General features: G+C 40.4%; 2 protein-coding genes across 2 annotated transcripts; both read left to right on the forward strand.

Annotated features, from left to right (window-relative positions):
- The first annotated feature begins 10 nt into the window (after nucleotides 1-10).
- Nucleotides 11-7,680, forward strand: znf653 (zinc finger protein 653). The gene is made up of 10 exons (XM_031748365.2): nucleotides 11-325; nucleotides 762-802; nucleotides 2,090-2,407; nucleotides 2,515-3,041; nucleotides 3,128-3,305; nucleotides 4,261-4,345; nucleotides 4,473-4,584; nucleotides 4,663-4,777; nucleotides 4,861-4,960; nucleotides 5,174-7,680. The coding sequence occupies exons 1-10, from the start codon at nucleotides 21-23 to the stop codon at nucleotides 5,349-5,351; spliced, it is 1,959 nt and encodes a 652-aa protein (XP_031604225.2). The 5' UTR covers nucleotides 11-20; the 3' UTR covers nucleotides 5,352-7,680.
- Nucleotides 7,681-15,043: 7,363 nt separating this feature from the next.
- tspan35 (tetraspanin 35) lies at nucleotides 15,044-21,151 on the forward strand. Its single transcript, XM_039610661.1, has 8 exons — nucleotides 15,044-15,298; nucleotides 17,130-17,207; nucleotides 17,632-17,847; nucleotides 20,302-20,376; nucleotides 20,468-20,575; nucleotides 20,664-20,783; nucleotides 20,883-20,975; nucleotides 21,082-21,151. The coding sequence occupies exons 2-8, from the start codon at nucleotides 17,151-17,153 to the stop codon at nucleotides 21,139-21,141; spliced, it is 729 nt and encodes a 242-aa protein (XP_039466595.1). The 5' UTR covers nucleotides 15,044-15,298; nucleotides 17,130-17,150; the 3' UTR covers nucleotides 21,142-21,151.
- Nucleotides 21,152-21,639: the final 488 nt, after the last annotated feature.

Here is a 21,639-nt window from a genome sequence, read left to right on the forward strand (position 1 = left end):
TAATCACAGCATCAGCTGTTATGGCCAAGATGGCGCATCAGCTGGCAGAAGCGGAGGCTCCCCTGGACACAAACCAAGCCGGGGAGCAAGGAAAGGGTGTTTTGAGGCGCTGTAGGGGGCGACCCAGGCTCACAGACTCCGACCGAGCGCAGAGGCGGCTTGAATCCAGAAAGAAGTACGATGTCAGGAGGGTGTACCTCGGAGAGTCGCACAAGCTGTGGAGTGATCTCCGCAGGCGGACCGGTCTGAGCGACGCCGGGCTGGCAGAACATCTCATCCTACTCAACTCCACTTATGGAGAAAAATACCAGCGGAAATACTGCGGGTAGGAATGTGCCGCAGACACGTTATCTAACCAGAGTGGTATATTGACTGGCTGTTTTCTTCAGTCAGACATTGCTCTTCACATTTGTGCTAGTTTTCATCTTAAAGGGCACTTATTGTTATCACTGGCCCCTACGAGGGTATATTTTCATAATTCACTGTTCAAAAATAATCCTTGTTTATGCCCTGTTTCAGTCCCTCTGTTCATTCTCACTCCCCCTCCCCTTAAGCCAACTCTTTTCCAATTTGCTTCCTATAGCAAACAGAAGGTTTGAAGTAAATGTTGCCATTTGTAACATCATATTTAATACGAGTACCCACCATTGTAACAGTATGATAAAAAGCAAGCAAAAGCACAATAGTTCAACTTTAGATAAGTACTGTTTATTTGTTGTGTCTAATCTGAGTTTTCCAAATGATGTGTTTCGGTGTTGCAGGAAGAAGATTACCCCAGAAGTCTCGGCAAAACAGAAAAGAGGTGTGTGGAGCCATTATTACATGGGAATATTTCCAAATGAAGCACGTAGGGTTTGAGGTTGGGAATGAAGTCCGTTTAAAGCGGCTCAGTTATTTGGTGTATCAAACTGGAGCTTGCCTAAATGTTTTCTAGAGAAAAGTGCTTGCATCAAGTTAATTACACAGACAATAAAGATCCAAAATTTCACAAAGATCTAGAAAAACAGTTTTGAGGTTATAACTTAAAAAGAGTATTGTATTACACATTTCTCATTATTTTTCAAGCAGTGTGTGAGGATTTCTTTACTTATTCCAACATAAAACTTGAGTACAGTGCCACGTCCCAACACGAATCCCTATCCTAAAGCGGATATACATGAAATGTTTCTCATATTGTTTAAATGTGAACACAAATGTTACTGCATTTTCTAATGTTTTATAACTAAAATCAAGTTTTCAACATTATCAACATGTTATGAAAAATGAAAAAAATAGTATTAATTACATAACTGTATGTGAAATGTAATCAAAGCAGTCAAACAGCTACAACTTATTTAGGTTTCGGCTGGTCTCCTCTCCTCTCAGTGCAGCTACTATTCTTAGATCACTCCCTGGGTGTCTCGTTCTACATGCTTGCACCCTCCATCTGCAAATTTACCATCTACCTCAAACTTGTGGCATAGAGCAAACATTCATATCTGTGTCAGACTGATCAGACGTTCACCAGTTATTAGAGCCAAGTCTGCAACTCAGAAGACATCTTCAAACATTCGACGATGTCTTCCATGTCAAAGCCTGAGTGCAACCAGGAGCATGCTCATTTGTGTGGCGCTGCAATGTAAATTCCTTCAATAAATATCCTGATCTGTGGCACTTTGGCACTCCCTGTGCCATCATGCTGCTTAGGGCAATATTGTTCTTCATCATCTTCACCAAAAAGAAATTGTAATTGAAGCGTTGCTGTTTTGACTCAGTGGAGGAGATCTAGTGCAAGAGTTATGTTAGACCAGGACTTCCACGGAGTGATCTAAAATAAGCAGCAGTTCTGCAAACGTGCACAAAGAGGTCACCTTGAAGCCAACTGTGACCAAATTTAAATATTTTTGCTTAATGCATGTTTACACTGACTCAACATTTATTCTTCTTCACTGAGAAATCAACTTTTGTGTAAGCTATTACTGCATGTGTTGAGTCTTAGTTGCATGATATGTGGTTAATCTCATTCTATAAACTGTTTATCCAACAAAAATTCATCTACCATTCATCATCTATCAACTTCTCATATGCCCACCCCGACATACACACTCAGGCAGGAAGCAATGTGTGTCCAGCCTCCAGAGCCTGGTGTGTTGGTACCAGCAGCACTCGCGCTCTTGCCCACACGAGCCCCAGCTCAGAGCTCTAGAGACCCAGTCCAACTTCTCCACCTCTGCAGTCTGGCAATGTGAAGACAACCACTCGTTCGTGCAATACCTCTTCTCACCTCTGGGGGAGGCAAGTGACTCTGAGCATGAGGAGGGAGTGAACAGGGACAGCGATGAAGAGTGTGCAGTCAAAACAGATGTGTCTGTAGCAAAAAGTATAGTGAGCCGGAAGAGAAGGAAGGAGGCTCACACACAGTTTAAAGGTGTGTAGAATCGTGCTGTCAGTGTTTGTTTCGTTTTGTAGACTTTAGTAAATCCTACATTTCTTAATGACCAACTTGCCCTTTTATTAATCATTCTCTTTTTGTAGATGTGGGAGAAAATGTGGATGTTTCTGAGGAACATCGGGAAACTGTAAGCCAGGTAGAAGAGGTTGTAGTTCCGAACCCTGAGGCCAGCGTAGTGGCGTCTTCCAAGGATGCTCCGCTGACAGGACAGCCTATGTGGGAAGTGGAGATGGTGCGACAGCAAGGCTCCCTCACAGCGGCTTTTCACTCCGTCCCCACAGAGGAAGAGGAGGAGACTGAAGATCTGAGGCAAGCTAAGGATGGAGGGGAAGAGGAACACCTCAGAGAAGAGGAAGTCAGGACTGTTAGGCACGATTATGAGTGCGTTATGACAGCATCCTTAGCTGATGAACTTGACAAGTCTGATGAGGACCTGGTGCTGTCGGAGAGCCTGAGTGGCTCAGTGCGCCTGGGTGCTCAGACAGAACTGTCAGTCCCACCAACCATGCAAGTCCAAGAGCAGAGCGAACTGTTTGAGCCTCAGACTCTGCAAACGGTGGTGACCGGCTGTGAGATTCCTGACCAGAGGACGGCTTTGGAGGGCTCACAGGTAGGTAAACGAGTATCTCACAGAGATAGGACTGCAGGAGGAGTGTGTTACTCTTTTTCATAAACTACAATTCCCATCGTTCCTAGTTAATTATCATCACTGGCCCCAGCTATGAAGCCCTGGCATCCGAGGGAATCCAACTCAACATGGGAGGAGGAAATGTGGAGGAAGTCACCTGCACTGTCATCGGGGGCGTCACCTACAACCAGGTGTGCACGGCTGACTCGAAAATCAGAACAGCAGAGGATGAGGACTCCATGACAGGTGCGCTACTTTGGAACTCGAAATTCCTGGACTTTCACATGAAATGTTCCTATATCTCTGAATCTTTTGATGATCATTTGATACTCAAAGTGTTCAATCTTATTGTAATAACTAAAGCGTCATTAAAATTATCTGATGTTTTATGTCTAAAATGTAACATTTGTTGCTAAAAAATGAGCATAAAAGCTCTGAAGAAGTTTTGAAGTTGTTGTAAGCTCCTAATAAAAACACAGAAATTAACAGTAAAATATTCGACTGTGCGCATCTTGAAAACTGTGAGCATTTTGTGAAAGTTTAGGCTCTAATAGGAAGCACATACATTCTGGGAATTATTTCCACTTTTAAAAGATGCTTACAGTAATCGGCTTCACTAAGTCTGCAGGCTGACTCTGTCAGAGACTGTCACATGTCCATAACTGACATCACTGGACATGCAATAAAGTGCCTCTTTTTGTTTTGGGTTTATTTACCATCAGCAAACTCAAGAGAAGTATATTTACATAGATTTGAATCATACCTGTTTCATGTAAACATCCCATCCATTGATTTCCATGTGAATAAAACACAGAACTTGGATGTTGTGATATGTTCGTGCTACTGAGATGTGTCAATTCAAGTTATATAAGCATATATATATCTATATCACATGCATTTTAGCGTCACTGCTCGCAGTGGGCATAAACTTTGTAAAACAGGAAGTTCTAGATTATCTGTGTGAATCCATTTTTGCTCTCCTGCAACACGCAGCACCAGTCTGATAGCTTGTGACTAAATCCAGCCAACACCTAATACCAAGAAAGAGTAGCTGAGTGTAATGTGCACTAATTTGCATTTTGTTTTCTTTACACTTTGGATATTAACTTAAATGATTTGAATTTTCTTCGCAGCTCTCAGATTTGACTAATGGGAGTCTTTATGTTTTCTCTAAAATAATTTACCTGTTGTTTCCCTGCAGGTTTGACTGACAAACAACTGCTGCAGCCCAGTGTTGACACTTTGGAGCTGGGCAGTGACAGACAGCTGCAGAGGAGTCTGAGCAGGTTTGAGACTCACGCACTCAACAAATCTTAAAAGCAAATAGAGAATGCTAATGTCATCAGGTCACTGTTCTAAGTTGGTCTCCTTAGTGTGCCGCTCAGTCCACTGTGCCCCTTTTTGCAATGCCAGGTCAAAGAGAAGCAGACGAGGCCCGGTGATCGAGGCTGATGGGATGCTTAAGATGTTCCACTGTCCGTACGAGGGCTGCAGTCAAGTCTATGTAGCAATCAGCAGCTTTCAGGTAAAGTTATTTAGTCGTGCTCTGCATTTGAGCTTTTTCTGTTTCCGCACACGAGATCTAAATGTTTGCTCTCTGTAGAATCACGTGAACCTAGTTCACAGGAAAGGAAGGACAAAGGTTTGCCCCCACCCTGGCTGTGGAAAAAAATTCTACCTGTCGAACCATCTGCATCGCCACATGATCATCCATTCAGGTGAGTTCACAAAAGACGCCCCGGTTTATTGCCTGCATGTCTTCTGCATATACTCCCAAATGTAAACATGAATATTCCTACAGGCGTTAGAGATTTTATCTGTGAGACTTGTGGAAAGTCATTTAAACGCAAAAATCACCTGGAGGTTCACAGGCGGACCCACACAGGAGAAACACCACTCCAGTAAGTCACTAATGCTTCAAACAGATCCTATTGTTACTCTTTTTAGTAATTAAACCCTCAGAAGTTCAGATCACTGTTGCTTTATATTGGAATTAAAATGTGGAGCAATTGTTGAGTCACTGGTCTCTCTGGGAGCTAAATTTATTACATGGCCCCAAATATTAACATTCTCACGTACATCTTATCACCCACGTCATCGTCATCATCTGTCAGATGTGAAATCTGTGGCTACCAGTGTCGCCAGCGTGCATCCCTGAACTGGCACATGAAGAAACACACTCCAGAGGCCCACTACAACTTCACCTGTGAGTTCTGTGACAAGAGGTTCGAGAAGCTGGACAGTGTCAAATTCCACAAGTTAAAGAGCCACCCAGACAAGCAGGCAACCTGAGGTGCACAAGCATTGCTGGCTGGACACCTCTGAGACCAAAGGAAGTCTTCCAGTGAAGAGAGAGACTTTGCCGCGTCTGTATTGCCTTGCACATCCAAAGCGATGAACATCAGCCGTGTTCTTACAGGCTGAGGATGAAGGCAGGAGCGATTCGGACTAACAGCTGTGCAGGACGCATGCTGTGTCAGAGGCTAATTTCCTCATTTGGTAAAGAGTGATCCCTAAATATTTCAAGCAACTGTTCACTTACCAGACTTAGCAAAATCAGTCAGAATTAATTTGGTATGTTTTCTGCTTTTGTTTTGTTTTTCAGGACAATTTCCAATATTAAAAAAGAAGAAGTGATTAAACATAGCTGTAAACATTAGCAAGGCTCGTTAACTAGCTTGCTAGTAACTGTTGAGCTAGTTGTGCTTTGTTACATGTTCATTTTTATTTGGGGTTAAAGATTAAGTAAAAGAACCGGTCACAATCATGACCAGCCCACACACCGTGTAGTATTTCCCCACTCTGTGGGAACCAATTCAGGATGCTGCTAGATCTGAGATTTGGCTAATTTTCTTCAGCAGCCATATTTGTTTCCAATTGCGTGGGCAGACAGTCATGTAGTAATACATGTTTTTGTAGGCTCTGGAAAGTGTCCTGCAGTTACGTAAGGGGCATATTGAAAACATACAAAAAAATTGTATTTTTTTTAACTTTAGTATGATCAGTTCATTAATGTGTAACCATGAAGATTTCTGTTTCCTTAAACAATTCAGTTCAGTGTCATTTATATAATGCTAAATCCCAAAAGCTGTCACCTCAAGGTGCTTTATGTGGTAAAGACGATATAAAGTCCAACAATCACATATAAGCAAGCACTTAGCAAAAGTGGGAAGGAAAAACTCACTTTAACAGGAAGAAACCTCCAGCAGAATCAGGCTTAGAGAGGGGCGGCCAGCTTTAACTGGTTGTGGGTGAGCGGAGGGAAACAGGACAAAAGACTAATGGTATAGAGCTAAAAGATCAAAATAGTGCATCATGGGAAGCCCCCAGGAGCTTAGGTTTATCACAGCTTAACTAAGGGATGGTTCACTGTGCCCTAGTTTATAAGCTTTATGAAAAAGGAAAATTTGGGTTGCCGGGACAAAAATACTTCATTGGTTTCTTGGCTCTGCTCATTAAAAAGCAAAATCGTCAGCTGATTTAAATATAGCTAAACTCAAATTCAGTCCTTTTCCGAAGCACCATTGCTACGTTTGTATTGATCCCCGGAAGTCTCATTCTGACAACTTACATCTGCGCTCCGCTATAGGACCTCTGGTAAAATGGACTTTTTGTGTGAAGATGACTAAGAAAGTACTTTCAGCTCCCTTGTTATTTTCCAAGTAGATGAATCTGCAAGTTTTAATTTAGCACAGATATTATGTGAGGTTGGTGCAGCTCTAGCATATATCTTGCCTTGGGAGCAGTACTGAGGCTGGGTTTGTGTCTCCTCCTGGAGTTGATTTGGTGATCTTTTGCACATAAGATGAATGTGCTAGCCACTACACCATGGAGTCACTAGACTGACCTATGAGTCATAACTGTTAGGAGAACTGTATTTCTGCCTGTGACCTGGAAACCAAACAACCATTTTCAGCTTACTTTGTCTTTACAAGTTAGAGTATAAAGTCCTGAGCTATCTGATTAGTTGGAAATGGCCTCCTCAAACACAGCAACTATTGTTTGCTCTCCGTCAGTGCAGTAAAATTCAAATTTTTATCCATCCTGACAAAGTTAATTCACAACCCTTCTACTTGCTACATTTGGCTTCCTGCTTATTCGCCAAAACTAAATTCAAATTGAAGAGAGTGGTTTTGGCACGTTTGCAGAGAGGAGTGATTTGCTTTTTATGGGCAGAATCACAGAACTGATGGATCCAGGTAACATAAGTGGTCTGTATGTTGTGTCTGTCTACACTGCATGTACAGATTCAAATGTAGGCTTTTCTGTTTCAGTCACTCAAAGCGACCATCAACTGCGTTGCTCAGGAGACGGTATTTATTTGACCACCCTAGTTTTTCCAACTCCCAGAGTCCAATGGGAAAGCATGTGAGATTGATGTGACAGTTTCTCAGGAAATTCACCTTTGTCCTCTTGTCCTGTGATTTTTTTTTTTTTTTTTTTTTTTTTTTTTTTTTTTTAAGAAAATGCACTTTTTCCTCTCTTCTATCACTTTGGCTAACTGGTGAATTAGTAAAAAAAATATGTCACTATGACTCATGTTTGTGCCATTTCTTTCTTTTTTCTTAATGACACCTATTCGACACATGATTAATATGCAGGCTGTTTGTGCCTGTTACATAATGCAGCCAGGGTGTGTGTATGTGTGTGTTTTTGAGTGGGTGTGCATAAGGAGTAAGAAGTGTCATGAAAACCATGCAGATGACACCTAGTTATGAAATCTTTTCACAGGATCTGGACCCTGTGAGTCAGAAGAATATTGGACATTAGAAAATGGTTTCAGTATAACGTTTAGCTTGGGGCACATTAGATTCCTCCTGGTCACATTAAAATACTGAGATAAGATGCTTAGGAAAGAAATGACAGGTTTTCAGAGTGAAATATGAGGTCATCCAATAGGCTACAAAGATTTATTTAGCCTTCAAGTCTGCTGCACCTTAACTCAACATTTTTAGAGTGTTTTTGATCTGTTCTTCTTTCTTTGACAGTTTGAGTGAGTGGTTTTTGACCCTCTTTGATCTTTTTTTATTAGGTTGTGTGATTTCCAAGTAAGCAACATGAGGCCAAAGTCTCAGGAGCAGTCATCTTGCTGAGTACTAACTTTCCATTTATTTAAAGTAAACCTATTATGCTTTCATATACACTCACTCACTGATTTATTTGATACCTTGCTCGTACTGGTGTGGTTCCCATTACAACACATCCCAAAGGGGCTCTATTGGACTGATATCTGGTGACTGTGGAGGTCATTTTAATACAGGAAACTCATCGTCGTGTGCCAGAAACCAGTTTGAGGTGATTCAAACTTTGTGATGTTGTGTGTTAGCAGCCATCAGTGGTCATAAAGGGATGGACACGGTCAGCAACAATACTCAGGTTAGGCTGTGAAGTTTAAACAATTCTCAGTTAGTGCTAATTTGCCAAGAAGCTGTCCTTGGCACCATTACAGCACCACCAGCCTGAACTGGTGATGCAGCAGAAATCAAAACTCATGAGACCAAAACTTTTGCAAAGCAAGTACAGGACATGGCAAACAGCAACACCTGTAAAGGGAAATAAAAATACCACCCACTCACAGATGCACAGTTTCCATTCACTCTGTAAGCACAAACACATCATCCACAGACACCTTGGTAGGACTACTGAACGTAGGGTTAAAGATTTTGTAATGAAAACCATTTACTATTTGAATTATGAAGGAATATGATTTAATGTGTGTATGTGTACAAACACAGCTCTATTTAAATGTCAAGAAGCAGTCCTATTGTTCTGATAAATATCAAAGAGAATAGCCGCTCTTCTGATGTTTGTGCAAACTGGCACTCCCTCGCCACGTCATCAAGGTAAACAGCTTCTTTCACATTAGAGTAGAAAAGCACTGTCCCTCTTTCATAGGTGGCCTGCCCTGCTCAGATGGAAGAATCGGGTTTCCCAATTGAGCATAAGATACAGATCTTTTTGTTTTTCTTTTGTTTGTTTTTCCAATTGGGAAAAAGCTCATATTACTTTGGTATAAAAATCACTGTTAATGATTAGTGAGCTGATAGTTAATTGAAGTGCAAATGGTTATTTCAGTGTTAACAAACACTAAAATTCAGAAAGTATTCAAATTTGGTTCATTATGTCATTAGTTTGTATAGTAAAAGAAATTGACTGATGATGGATTACTTAATGCATCAACCCATTAAAAGCTGGATTCAAAATCACACCAAAAGTCAAAGTTAAGTTGATTTGTACAAAAAGAAATGGCTTGTAATGGACAGTGACAAGGTTATTGATAGTTACACGCTTATCCAGTAAAGAGGATATATGTTGCATCACAAGACAGCTGAACAGTTTGTTTCACTAACTCATCTACACAAAGCATTTTGTAGAGGGCATAACAAACGTGGCAGTTTGTCTTGAAACAACATCAGTAATCTCCACACTTTGGCTGCTTTCTCAAAAATAGTTCTTTGACTTTTCTCTAAATACATTTTTGACTTGACTCTCTAAATTTCAACTTTTTTTCCAAAATAATCAACAAATAATGTTTTTTCTTAATGTGGCCCTAATACTCCACACACACACACACACACACACACACACACACACACACACACACACACACACACACACACACACACACACACACACACACACACACACACACACACACACACACACACACACAACAGAGATGTTCACAAAAATTTAAGCGAGTAGGTTTGGTGCCTTAACCTTTAACCTCCTAGGACCTGGCGTCCACATATGTGGACATCACATTTTGCGTTGTCTTGACCACAATAATACATTTTGCTCTACAAGGGCCTGATATCCACGAGGACATTATACTGCCACTGTTCTATCGAAATTTAAAACAAATGTTCTCATATGTGGATATCAGGCCCTTGTAGAGCAAAATCAGGTAAAAAGATAATTCTTTGTTTTTACATTCATCAGGTCCCAATCAGCCCAAATAGCAAAGAGAAATAAAAAATCCAATCATGAAAGAGTTCGGGTTAAAGCAAGTTAAACCCTTTGTCGATTCTAAAGTTTGTGTACGATTCAAGACGTAATAAATTATCTTGACCTTACCAGGTCTTAAAATGAGGTAAATACAACCTCAGATGAACAACAGCATGTGTGTTATTCTTTATTTAACAAAACCTAATCCAGCAGCAGAGTGGGGAAAGTATATTTTATGATTCAATAGCTTGTAGAATCACCTTCAGCAGCAATAACTGAGCAGTTTGTAATGAGGTGTTTGAGCTGATATGCTGTGTTTGGTTTTCTCCAAATATGGCGCTGTGCATTATCGCCAGCCATCTCCACTTTGGTCTCGTCAGTCCAAAGGATAGTCTGGTGATTTGTTCAGATGCAGCTTTGCAAACCTAAACCGTGTTCGTTCGTTTTCTAAACAAGTCACACCTTTTCACTCTGATCCTAATTATACTGTCATCAGCTTTAACATTTAATATGCAAACTGAGGCGTGTAGAATCTGAGAGATAAGCCTTGTTTTTTGGCTTGCTTTTTTTTTACAGGTTGTCTGAGCATTGCACGGTCTGATGTTTGGAAGATTACGATATTGTGTTAACACACATGTGAAAGCTACAGAGCAGCAAACTGCCAGAACTCCTGCTTTTATAGAGGTGCTCACACTTAAGCGACTGCATTTGATTATCAGCACCCGGTCGCTACTTACCCTTTTAATTCCTATGGAAGCTGTAAGGGTGTGCTTAGTTTTTCCACACACTGCTACTGCATTTTACTGCAAATAAATAATGACACAGCAATGTAATGTGTTGTGTTGCTATTATACCCTGGTATGTAAAAACCTTAGAACTGAACATTTTTATCCTGAACATGAATAAAATCAAGAAGGCCTCTGAGAACACACCATGGCAGCTCCACAGTCCGGGCAGTATTTACTTTTATGGGAATCATTTAGTATTTTGTATATATTCATTTTGTTTTTTCTTTGTTTCTTTTAAGTGTAGGAAGTTTGTAGTGCAGCAAAAATCAGATACGGGTAACATGACAGATGTTTATACAGGAGTAGGTAATGGATCATACTAGGTTCTAATTTATAATTAACTGGGTATGAATAACTTGAGTTTACTATATAATATTATACTGCATTATAATATTAGCAGCTCATTCTGTTTCTCTTACTTCTCTTCTTTAACGCATTTTTTTTTCTAACGCCAACGTGAAAGAAAGGAAGACGTGAAGTTAGAGGTCAAATGTGTGGCATGATGTTTGGATGCCAACTACATAGTGGGATATTTAGACATCCCATATAGTAGTATCATTTCCAAAGTCTTGCCAATACAAACAAAGGTGGCAGAATGCGAAGCAAAGTTTTAAATATAAAAAAGACATTCTCTGAACATTTGACCTTGAAGAAGAGGTCAGAGGTCAAAGGAATATCATATTTATAATCCCTATATGTCACTCTCTATTTGTCTATATACTGTCAATACAAACGATGGCAGTGCTAAACATAGTTTTACAAAGCTTTATGTAGTATTGCTGTCACTAACCGTCAGATTAATCTACTGGCCTTTGAGAAAAGGTCAAAGGTCAGATGTGACATGATCTAAATTCTAAATAAATTCTATCTAAACCCTTACTTTTTTCTTTTTTTTATTCACGTTTTGGTCTGACAGCAGAACATAAAAAAACATGGACTACAGGAATAGTTATTACCATACACAAACGCGAAAACAAAATCACAAACAAAAATTTAAACAAAAAAAGTAAAAACAGAGTGCCTATAAACTTAGCTTGACCTCTGGGTATACTAAACATTTACATCCAATACAAAACACATATCACAACATCCGTCTAAACAGACGTATCCTCTATGTAGTGCAAGAAGGGACCCCAGACCTGATTAAAGATATCTTCTCTCCCCTTAACTCTGTAAGTTACTTGTTCATTTTGGTTCAGTCCATTTTCCTTAACGCAGCAAGAGTTAGATGACTTCGAGTGTCTCAGTATTATCCTGCACCCTGTTATGGCGGCCAGACGCACCCACAGCTTCTGTCTTCCAGATAGATTAATGCTATCTGGTAACAGACTCAGGACACACAAAGCTGGAGACTTCAAGAGATCAAGTTGAAAAAGACCTTTCAAAAGGTTAATGATCCCATCGTACATGTAGACATTTTTTTCACATGCATACAGCATATGAACTCAAGTCCCAGCAGGTGTCTTTGTCAACTAAATTCAGTCTGAATAGTTTGCTAGGGGTCCAATAGCTTCTGTGGAGTAATTTGTACTGGATAAGCTGTGATTGCTTTTCGCGTGAGCAACCATACCAACATGCAACCAGCTTCTTCCAACTATCCTCTGAAATCTGGAGTCCCAAATCTCTCTGCCAGCCCAGCTTCAGCCCCTCTAGACCAGCAGTCCCCAACCTTTTTTGCCTCACGGACCGGTTTATGCCCGACAATATTTTCACGGACCGGCCTTTAAGGTGTCGCAGATAAATACAACAAAATAAAACTAGTACCGGTACCGAAAAAAAGAAGATTTATTCATAACACACGTGAAAAGACCCAGGAAAACCGAGTTAACGATAAAAACGATAACAAAATAACGCTGAAAACCGATAAAAACCCTGAAAACCATACATTTCACACCTGAGCCTCAACTCTCGCGGCCCGGTACCAAACGACTCACGGACCGGTACCGGTCCGAGGCCCGGGGGTTGGGGACCGCTGCTCTAGACGGGCGATCGTGCCTCTCTGAAGATCCCACAGAATTTAGACGCTTTGATTCTTTGGTTACCAAATAAATCCCCCAACTTAATTCCTGCACTAGCCCACGCATCCCACATGAACGGTTTCTTACCAATTAATAATTTCTTATTATACCAAATAGAGGCTCTAGAGGTAAAGATGAGGACTGGTTTTAATGAACTGGTGAGCTCTAAACCAAGTCTCTTGTATAAAAGCCAGTACTGGTCTTCCCCTCTGAGTGAAAAAAAGTGTGGGAGTCACTAGGCTTTCCTCAGTCACTACCCAACACAGCTTCCACTCAGGAGAGTTATTTATCTTAGCTAATTGGGAGAGAGAAAACGTATAATGGTACCAGTCCATCTTGGATATTGCTAATCCACCACTATCTTTGACAGCATGTACTGTGGACCAATTAAAAGATGGCTTTTTGCCTGCCCACACGTACCCTTCCACAATTGTATTATAAAGCTTTAACAGGTTGTGTGGAAACATTATAGGTAACTTAAACAGATTATACTGGAGCTTTGGGGAAATAATCATCTTTACTCCATCTTTTCCTCCAAGCGGGAGATTCTGTTCAGTTTCATTAAGAGACTCAATTCCACCTTTCACCGCATTCATGTCATGAACTATCTGCTCCAGAATAGATCTTATGGAAGTCAACTCAGCAGCCACGTTATCTTTGGATAAACCCCTAATGTCAGCTCCATCTAGTGACTCATCTATTCTGGATAACGAAGTAGCCTAAGAATTGTTGGCTTTGCCACTCTGCCAGGTACGTGTGAAATAATGACTTTTCTAACTCATTCCACTGCAATTGCAGGACCTAGACCAAAATAGAAAAAATCTATGGACTTTAACTTATTTTTTACGAGAGTTTGGGAGGAATACGAGCTCTGCTCCGACTTAAGCTGCTATCCTGGGCGGGCGTACCACGTGACCCTTATCTAAACTCTTTCTATATGTTTACAGTACACACAACACTTTTCAGAATAATATTAGTGATAAGGCTTTTTTTTACTCATAAATCATTGAGTTAACCTTAAAGACTTTGGTGAATGTAAAGCAAATTTTGCAGCTGGCAGAATGACAGACACACAAAAACACACATGCGCTACATGACCTCCTCTGCGGAGGTAATAAACAGGAGGTGAATTCAGACACAGACCACAGTCTCTGGGTTCACAGCATGTGTTATATCCCACCTGCCTCTTGATTCCAAGTTGGAACATTATGATAGCCATCTAAGTAATGGGTGAGCGCTGTGACTTACAGAGAAGTGTGAGGAACTTTAAAGCTAAAGATATTCTTTACACAACTAAATTACGATCATTCAGAGAAATATGCCCTAAACCAGTGTAGGGCACTTCCCTTAATCCCAATGATACATTCCTGTGTGGAATAAAACATCATCAGTGGTCCTCCAACCTGCATTAAGATCTGACAGGAAAATAAAAAAGATTATTGTCTGAAGATCAACAGCAACTTTCACTGGTTCTGATTCTGTGATATGATGTGCTGTACGTCCCGACTGCAAGGAGGTACAGGTCATTTGCAAAGCTTTTTCAAGGATTTCAGGGTTAGGCTGGATATTGACTTATCCTTGAGTAAAATTCCTGGATCGAGAATACACATATGACCTGTCCTACTTGATAAGCTGAGTTCAGTGATTGGAAATGAGCCAGAACCAGCCGTGGAAAGGATAATTTTAGATTTGCATACCACCTTTTTCTTTCCATTTGGTTTCATATTTTCTTGAAAGCACACGCCTGTAAAGTGTACCATGGGGCCTCGCTTCCTTTGGTCCATGACCTTTTCAGGAATGAGCTTATTTGCTTGTGTTTTTCATTGTTTACAATGTATTACTTATATAATGTTGAAGTTAAACTCTCAGAGAGATGCATATAGATACATCTGAAACCACATTAGACATTTTCTTTTGTGTAGAGAAAAAAAAATTATTTACAGTTTTCAGTAACTTTAAGATCAGCCTGTGGTTATTGCAAATTCTTACAACTGGTCACATAATTATGCCATATTTACATGCTGTGCTCAAATTAACACCTTGAAACAGAGCAAATGTTGAATGGTTGCTGTGGCCATGCACAGGTGACACAGGTGATCTTTATCCCTCCCTCATTTTCCTCCTCCCTCCCTCCCTCCCTTGGGAGCTACAAAGCTAGATCCATGGTGATGTGCTATTACTCAGCTGCGTTGGTCACACCCACCCTCTGCCCTCCCCTCCCTTCACTCTACTTATAATCAGCCAACAGCTCTAAAATAAGAGCAGAATGCTGAAAAAGTCTCTCGCAAGTTGTTTACACATAACACAGCGCCACAGCCACAGCAGCGAGACGTACGTTTCACAGTGTGGGTCATTTTTGTGAAGACAGCAAAACAACAAACCCCTGTGCTCCTGTCACCTCACGGTGTGGTCCCACAGCAGCAGTCTGAATCACAGCAGTGAAGGCAGGAGCCGGAGAACGTCCTCGGATAACACTTGAGAAAAGGTAGGCCGCTTCACTTGGATTCGTTGCTGTTTAACTGTTCTATGAGGCTGCTTCTTGTGAGCGTGTAAGTCTGGCTGTTTTGTTTGAGAACTGTGTCCGCACAGGGAGAGATCCACCCAACAATGATCCTTTGTTTCCTGAGACCTGCCTGCAATTATTCTGTTCAATGGCATCCTTTGAGATTTTTCCATCTGTGTTTTCTTTGATGGTGGTTGTCGAGTTGGAGACAGTTTAGAGGTTTCATGATGCGTTATGTTTGTGTTTTTAAATGAAACCTCTAAACTGTCTCCGTTTAACGCATAAAGTGTAAAATATCTCACCTCCAGACAAGACTGCTACTTCCAGTCAGTACGCCGTTAGGTCCTTTTACAGTAATCGCTGAGGCATTTTGAGATTATTCTGTGACTTGGGCTCATTAATACATCACCAGGCCCACTCCTCAGTGTCAGAGTGCAATCACTGACCTTAAGGAAGCAGGAAGAGCTTAAAGGAGTGAACAAGCTGAAGTTTGGGGGAGTCAAGGCAACAAGTCATTATGCTTGGAGCAGTATCCTGGCATCTGAATGTATGATTAACTTGATGACAACCAGCTTTACTGTAACAGAGCAGCAGAGCTAAATTAATAGAGAAACTACTTCCTGTTGTTGGTTAATGTGATATGTTTGGATGAATAGATGTTTGGTGTAAGCTGATAGGGAATGAAAAGAACTATAAAGGCTGCTGTGGTTTAAATTTTCCAAGAGAGGTGATGCAGAGACGAGGGCACAGGGAATATCCAAATTCCAGGAAGACAGCCTGCTGCTGTACACAGGCGGATTCTGCTCAATCATAGTTGTTAACAACTTGTCTTGTTTCCTAACACCACACAAAGAGCGCTGTTCCCATTCTGGGAACACACACACATGGACGCACACACACATTTGTAAGTGACAATCTTTAAGTGACTCAAAACAGAGGGTGGTAGGAGAAGACTCAGCGGCAGCATGCTGTCATCTGTGTGCCTGAGTTTGATGGATGATGCATTGGAGTAAAGAGCCTTGTGCAGAGTCTGCTCGAGGTAGCAAAAGGGTTGTTACACTACACCTAAGTTCAGCCTAAACTCAAACACCAACTCACCCCCACAGCATGTTTAGGGGATGGTGTGCTGGCTGGCGACAGAGTTCGCTGAACATGCAAATACACACACTGGTGTCTTTACTAGGATCTATACCCTCTTTATTCTTAACATTTAAAAATATTATAAAAGGACATAGCAAGTGCAGTGTTTTCCGTTTCAATGGTGAGATGGAAAAAGTCCACACAGAGGAAACATTTGCTTATCAGTAGTGTTCATCTCCCGAATTTGGTTCCTCCCCTCCTTTGCATGCCGACGGGCTTTTTTGTTTTGTTTTGTTTTGTGTGGTGACAAACTTTCCAGTATAGAGTGAGATTTACTTCCTCTATCGTCACCTCTCTTCTCCCATTACTGCTAAACCAAAAGCGCTCACTCAAGTTCCCCAATAGGTCACATGTGCACCGTGAGTGACCTCATAGTGTAAATGACAGGTTCAAGTATTTAAGATAAGCTATTAAGCTCGCAAAGGCTAAAAGGTGACAAGCGTTTGAGGCTACCCCACCCTGTGCCCTCCCTGCTCACAGAGGAGGCAGCTCTGGTAATTCATTGGCTAATTTGCTTCTTCAAGGAAGTAGTGAAACCCGAGACAACAGGTGAGCAGGATGATTAATGCTCTTTACAGAAAAATACATTCATGCAGGTAAAAAATAAGTGCTCTTAGTGAAATTAAACCAGACCAATGTTGACAAATGTGTCTCTTTCTTCGTCTCACTGTAGGTAGAAATATCAGCAGCAAAAATGGGATGCTTTCAATTCCTCAAATTCATGATGTTTGCGTTCAACGGCATCATCTTCGTAAGTAAAGACTCTCATTGTTTAAGTTTGAAGGACGCTGACAGTTACTTACATTTTTCTTTAGTGTGACTCAGCAGTGCTGTGTAGTCTGAATGTTGTACAAAAGCATACAAATACAAATAGAGATAAGGTCACATGCTAATTCTGTAGTCACACTGAGTCACTAGTTATTTTTACACCACCAACAAGAGTTGTAAACTGTAAATTGCACATTACAAATATTTTCAAAACATTCACTATTGCACTTATGTATTTAAAGTTATTAGAGTAAAAATGCATTTTCTACAAGACATTCTCAAGACAAAACCCTCTCTGCCTAAGTCTTCACAAACAAAAGCATGGTAGCAGTCACCCATGACAAAAAAACTAACTGTCTGTGACGTGCTCTTTTAACTTCTCCACCCTCCACGTGTCTTTTCTTCAGCTGGCAGGTGTTGCCATCTTGGGTGTTGGGATCTGGGTGAAGGTGGATAGCGGTTCCGTCCTTAACTTTCTCGGGAAAATTGACAACATGCCAACAGAGCTAAGTCAGGTGCTCAATGTGGGCTACCTGTTGATTGCAGTAGGGATCCTGCTGGTCATCATCGGCTTTCTAGGCTGCTGTGGAGCCATGAAGGAGAGCAAGTGTATGCTACTGCTGGTAGGTTGTTGTCTGCTATTTTACAGAGACTTAAATAAATACTTTGACATTTTGGTGCACATTCTTGATTGTAGAGCCCTTGAAGATCAATAGGGCAGTAATTTTTATTTTACACAAGTACAGTACACAAGTCATTTATCTAGTACAAATGTAATAATTTATTGTGTAAAATGCATATAGCCAACAAATAAGTGAAAGAACTCACCAGCCCGGTTTCAGTTCCATCTTTCAGTGTCATTCGAGGAAAATTTGTCGCTCTTACATAGTCACACCATTTCAAGTTCTCTTTATGATTATGTGTGTTTTGTAAATCTAAAGTCATTAGAGGTGCATATGAAGTTACAGTAAGTAGTCTAGTGCAGAAAGGGTATTTTATTCAACATTTTCCTAACTTTGTTTAGACTGTTTTATATGTAGAGCACACAGCAGCGTAAGTATGCCAGCAAATCATAAACATGAAAGTGCAGTTAGGTTTTCTGCAAAACAGTAAAAAATGTGTACCAGTGGACCATAGACTGTATATAAAAATGGAACAGTGCTAGCAAAAGTTTTAGGTTCCATAATTTGAAACCTTAAATTTACAGCTGTTTTTTGGGGGGTTTTTTTTGAGTTTGAGTTTGAGTGACAACACAGAGGTTAGGATATAAAGGTTAAGGAACTATGTTGTCATTTATTGCTATCAAGCTTGGTTAGCAAGCCACATCTATAAACTCTAACAGAGAATTTTTGGCACAGCAGTTATGACCTTTAGCAAATGTATTTCCCTACACAGAGCCTACGCAGTGCAGTTTTGGTAGTGTTACTAAAAAAAAGTAATGAATCACACATTGCTCATTAGTTTTCTTAGAAGTAATGAAGTACTTTATTTATTTACTTGCCAGAGAAAGTAATTACTCGTTGCATTACTTCATTGTTGGTCTATAAAATGACTTGGATTGTACATAATTACCAGTTAACAATATAAGCCTTAGGCTTCAGTTCTGCTAATAACACAAATCCCTATCCTTATGAAGACACATGTAGGATCTTTCTTTTAGTATTATAAACACAAAGCCAACAACACAAAGCAAAGATGAAGACCAGCCCAAAGAGACTTCAAAGCGATCACCACAGTGATTCCACTTTAGAAACATAAACAGGTAGAAACAGAGGCTGGAGCCTGACTGTTCATCTGTTTATTACCTGCTGAAGTTCAGGGTCTGGCTGCTGGGCTAGGGTCAGCAAGTGCTACACTTTAACATCACTCAGGGTTCTTGGCTAGCTTTGCATTAGCGTGTTGTCCATGTAGATGATTGCAAAGACCCGAAGTTGTGTTATCAGCATAATGTGGTTGTTTCTGTCCTGGATGCAGTTTGCACTTTACCATTGCACTCTTGTCCTTGTGCAATAAGAATAAAAGTAATGTCCATATCAACAATGCAGACCATCATTTTCCTCCTCCTGTACACAAACTGAAATCAGCTTTTCTCTACGGTCCACGGTTCTCCAGGGACCAACAACTCAAGCTACGGTTGCCCACAGGCTGGATGTTTGCGACACTGTTCCCCAGTGTCAGTAAACAACATGTAAACAACAGGTTGCAAAACTTTATTCTAGTCTGTGGACAAAGGCACTAGAGAGCAATGGTTTAACTTTAAAAGGAGAAACAGACAAACACAGATACCTGGTACCTGCTACTTAGGCCACATGTTACTCCCAGCTATAGCAAGTAACAAGTACAGTCAATCCAGTAATAGTGGAGTGTCTGATTTTTAAAGTAGAATATGTAGCGCCATTTATCCAACACTAGCTTGACCTGGAGTACAATCCATTGCCTTTAATCTTCGTACTAAAAACACAGCTGCAGCAGGTTAACAGATAAAGCTTGGTCCGTGCTCTGTGTATGGCTAATTTACCAAGAAAAATACACAACAGTGGCAGGACAGATTACAAGTTTTTCTGCTTACACCCACTTCTGCTATCTTGGATTGTGAAGCTAGTGTTGGTGTGGCTGCTCTGACCGTCAGAGTAGGAAGTCGGACTTCCTGATCGTTTCAACAGCAAACTCATGATTCCTGACTTTCCACCTCGAATGGATCAAAGCATAAGTAACAAGATGAATAGCTGTATTATTTAATCACCAAAATGAAGAACAAACATTTTTGGAAGTCCGTGACAGGGGAAAGAACTTAATTGGTTTTCGCACTTCAGCTTTGGCTTCATGTTCCACCTTCTGAGCTCCCACACCAACACTATAAAGACATTATTTTTGCTAAGCTAGCCAGTTGCTGACTATATCTCCATGTTTGTTTGTAATTGTTTATGCAAGAAAGATAATTTATTGATACTTTGTGAAAATGAAAGGTTAAAATTATTACTGAAAATACTCTCTCAAGCAATTTTTTTCTTTTATTTTTTTAAGCTACACTTTAAACAAACCCATTCCAATAATGGATATTCTTATCTCCTCAACAGTTTTTTATCATAGTCTTGCTGATCTTCATAGCAGAGGTAGCAGGAGCAGTGGTTATTTTGGTATTCAGACCGCTGGTAAGTCTCTAAAGAACTTACAGAGATAATCTTAGTAGCTGCATTATCATGACTATTTGAATGCAAAATTTGCTTCATGTGTCTATGTTAGGCTGAGGAGCTGTTTAACAAGGTTGGCCAGGCAGCAGTGAGCAACATCAAGCAGGACTATGGGAACAATACTGACGTCACAGGACTGTGGAATTCGACAATGAGCACGGTACAAAAATCTGCTAACCAATGAAGTCAATGACTTCTGTTTTCACCAACGCTTTTGGTAACGTGCACACTTTTTCTGTCTACACTAGTTTAAATGTTGTGGATTCTACAACTCATCAGACTTCAAGGGGTCTCCTTACTATAAAAGCCACAACAATACATTTCCACCACAGTGCTGTTTGAACTCTGGAAGCGCATGCACTAACGGGGTAAGGAAAATTCAAAGTAGTACAAAAAATAAAATAATTCAAAATGTCTTTTTAATTACGATATTTCTTTAATCTACACCTATTACATATTTTCTTTAGACAATCACTGGTTGCTTCCCAAAGATCCGGAAGCTGATTGACGATAACACCGCTGCTATTGTGGGAGTGGCGCTCGGGATTGCGGCTCTGGAGGTATGACACCGCCGTTATATTAAGATGAACTATATGGTGAATGGATGTTTCATTTTTCTCCCTTAGCACCTTTTCTTACCTTATTTTTGAAATTTTATTCCCTCAGTTATGTGCCATGGCTGTCTCGATGATCCTTTACTGCAGGATAAAATCTGAAAGTGTCTAACTACAAATGACAAAGACCTCAGAGGAATCCCTTAAATCACTGGAATCTTTCTACTTCTTTTATCACTTCCTGTAATAAAAGTCTTGTGCAATCCGATTAATAATTTAACGTAACAAATCTATTTTTGCTACATTTAAATCTCGCTAATAGAGGCAATTAACGAATGTATTTTATCCATGTAAACATCCATGTATGTAAGTATGCTATCTACTTAATCAGCTAAGCACACTGTATACACACACACACACACACACACACACACACACACACACACACACACACACACACACACACACACACACACACACACACACACACACACACACACACACACACACACACACTGTGTATTTGACCAGTGATTATTTATTATGGTCCGTTAATGAGGAATTCAGTGATTAATGTATTCATTGTGATAATGAAACATAACCTGTCGTCAATATTGGACACTGAAAGGACTGCTATAAAAGGAGCGGGGGTTTTGTTTGTTTGTTTGTT

The sequence above is a fragment of the Oreochromis aureus genome, linkage group 4 (genome assembly GCF_013358895.1).
Source record: "Oreochromis aureus strain Israel breed Guangdong linkage group 4, ZZ_aureus, whole genome shotgun sequence".
NCBI classification, from domain to species: Eukaryota; Metazoa; Chordata; class Actinopteri; order Cichliformes; family Cichlidae; genus Oreochromis; species Oreochromis aureus.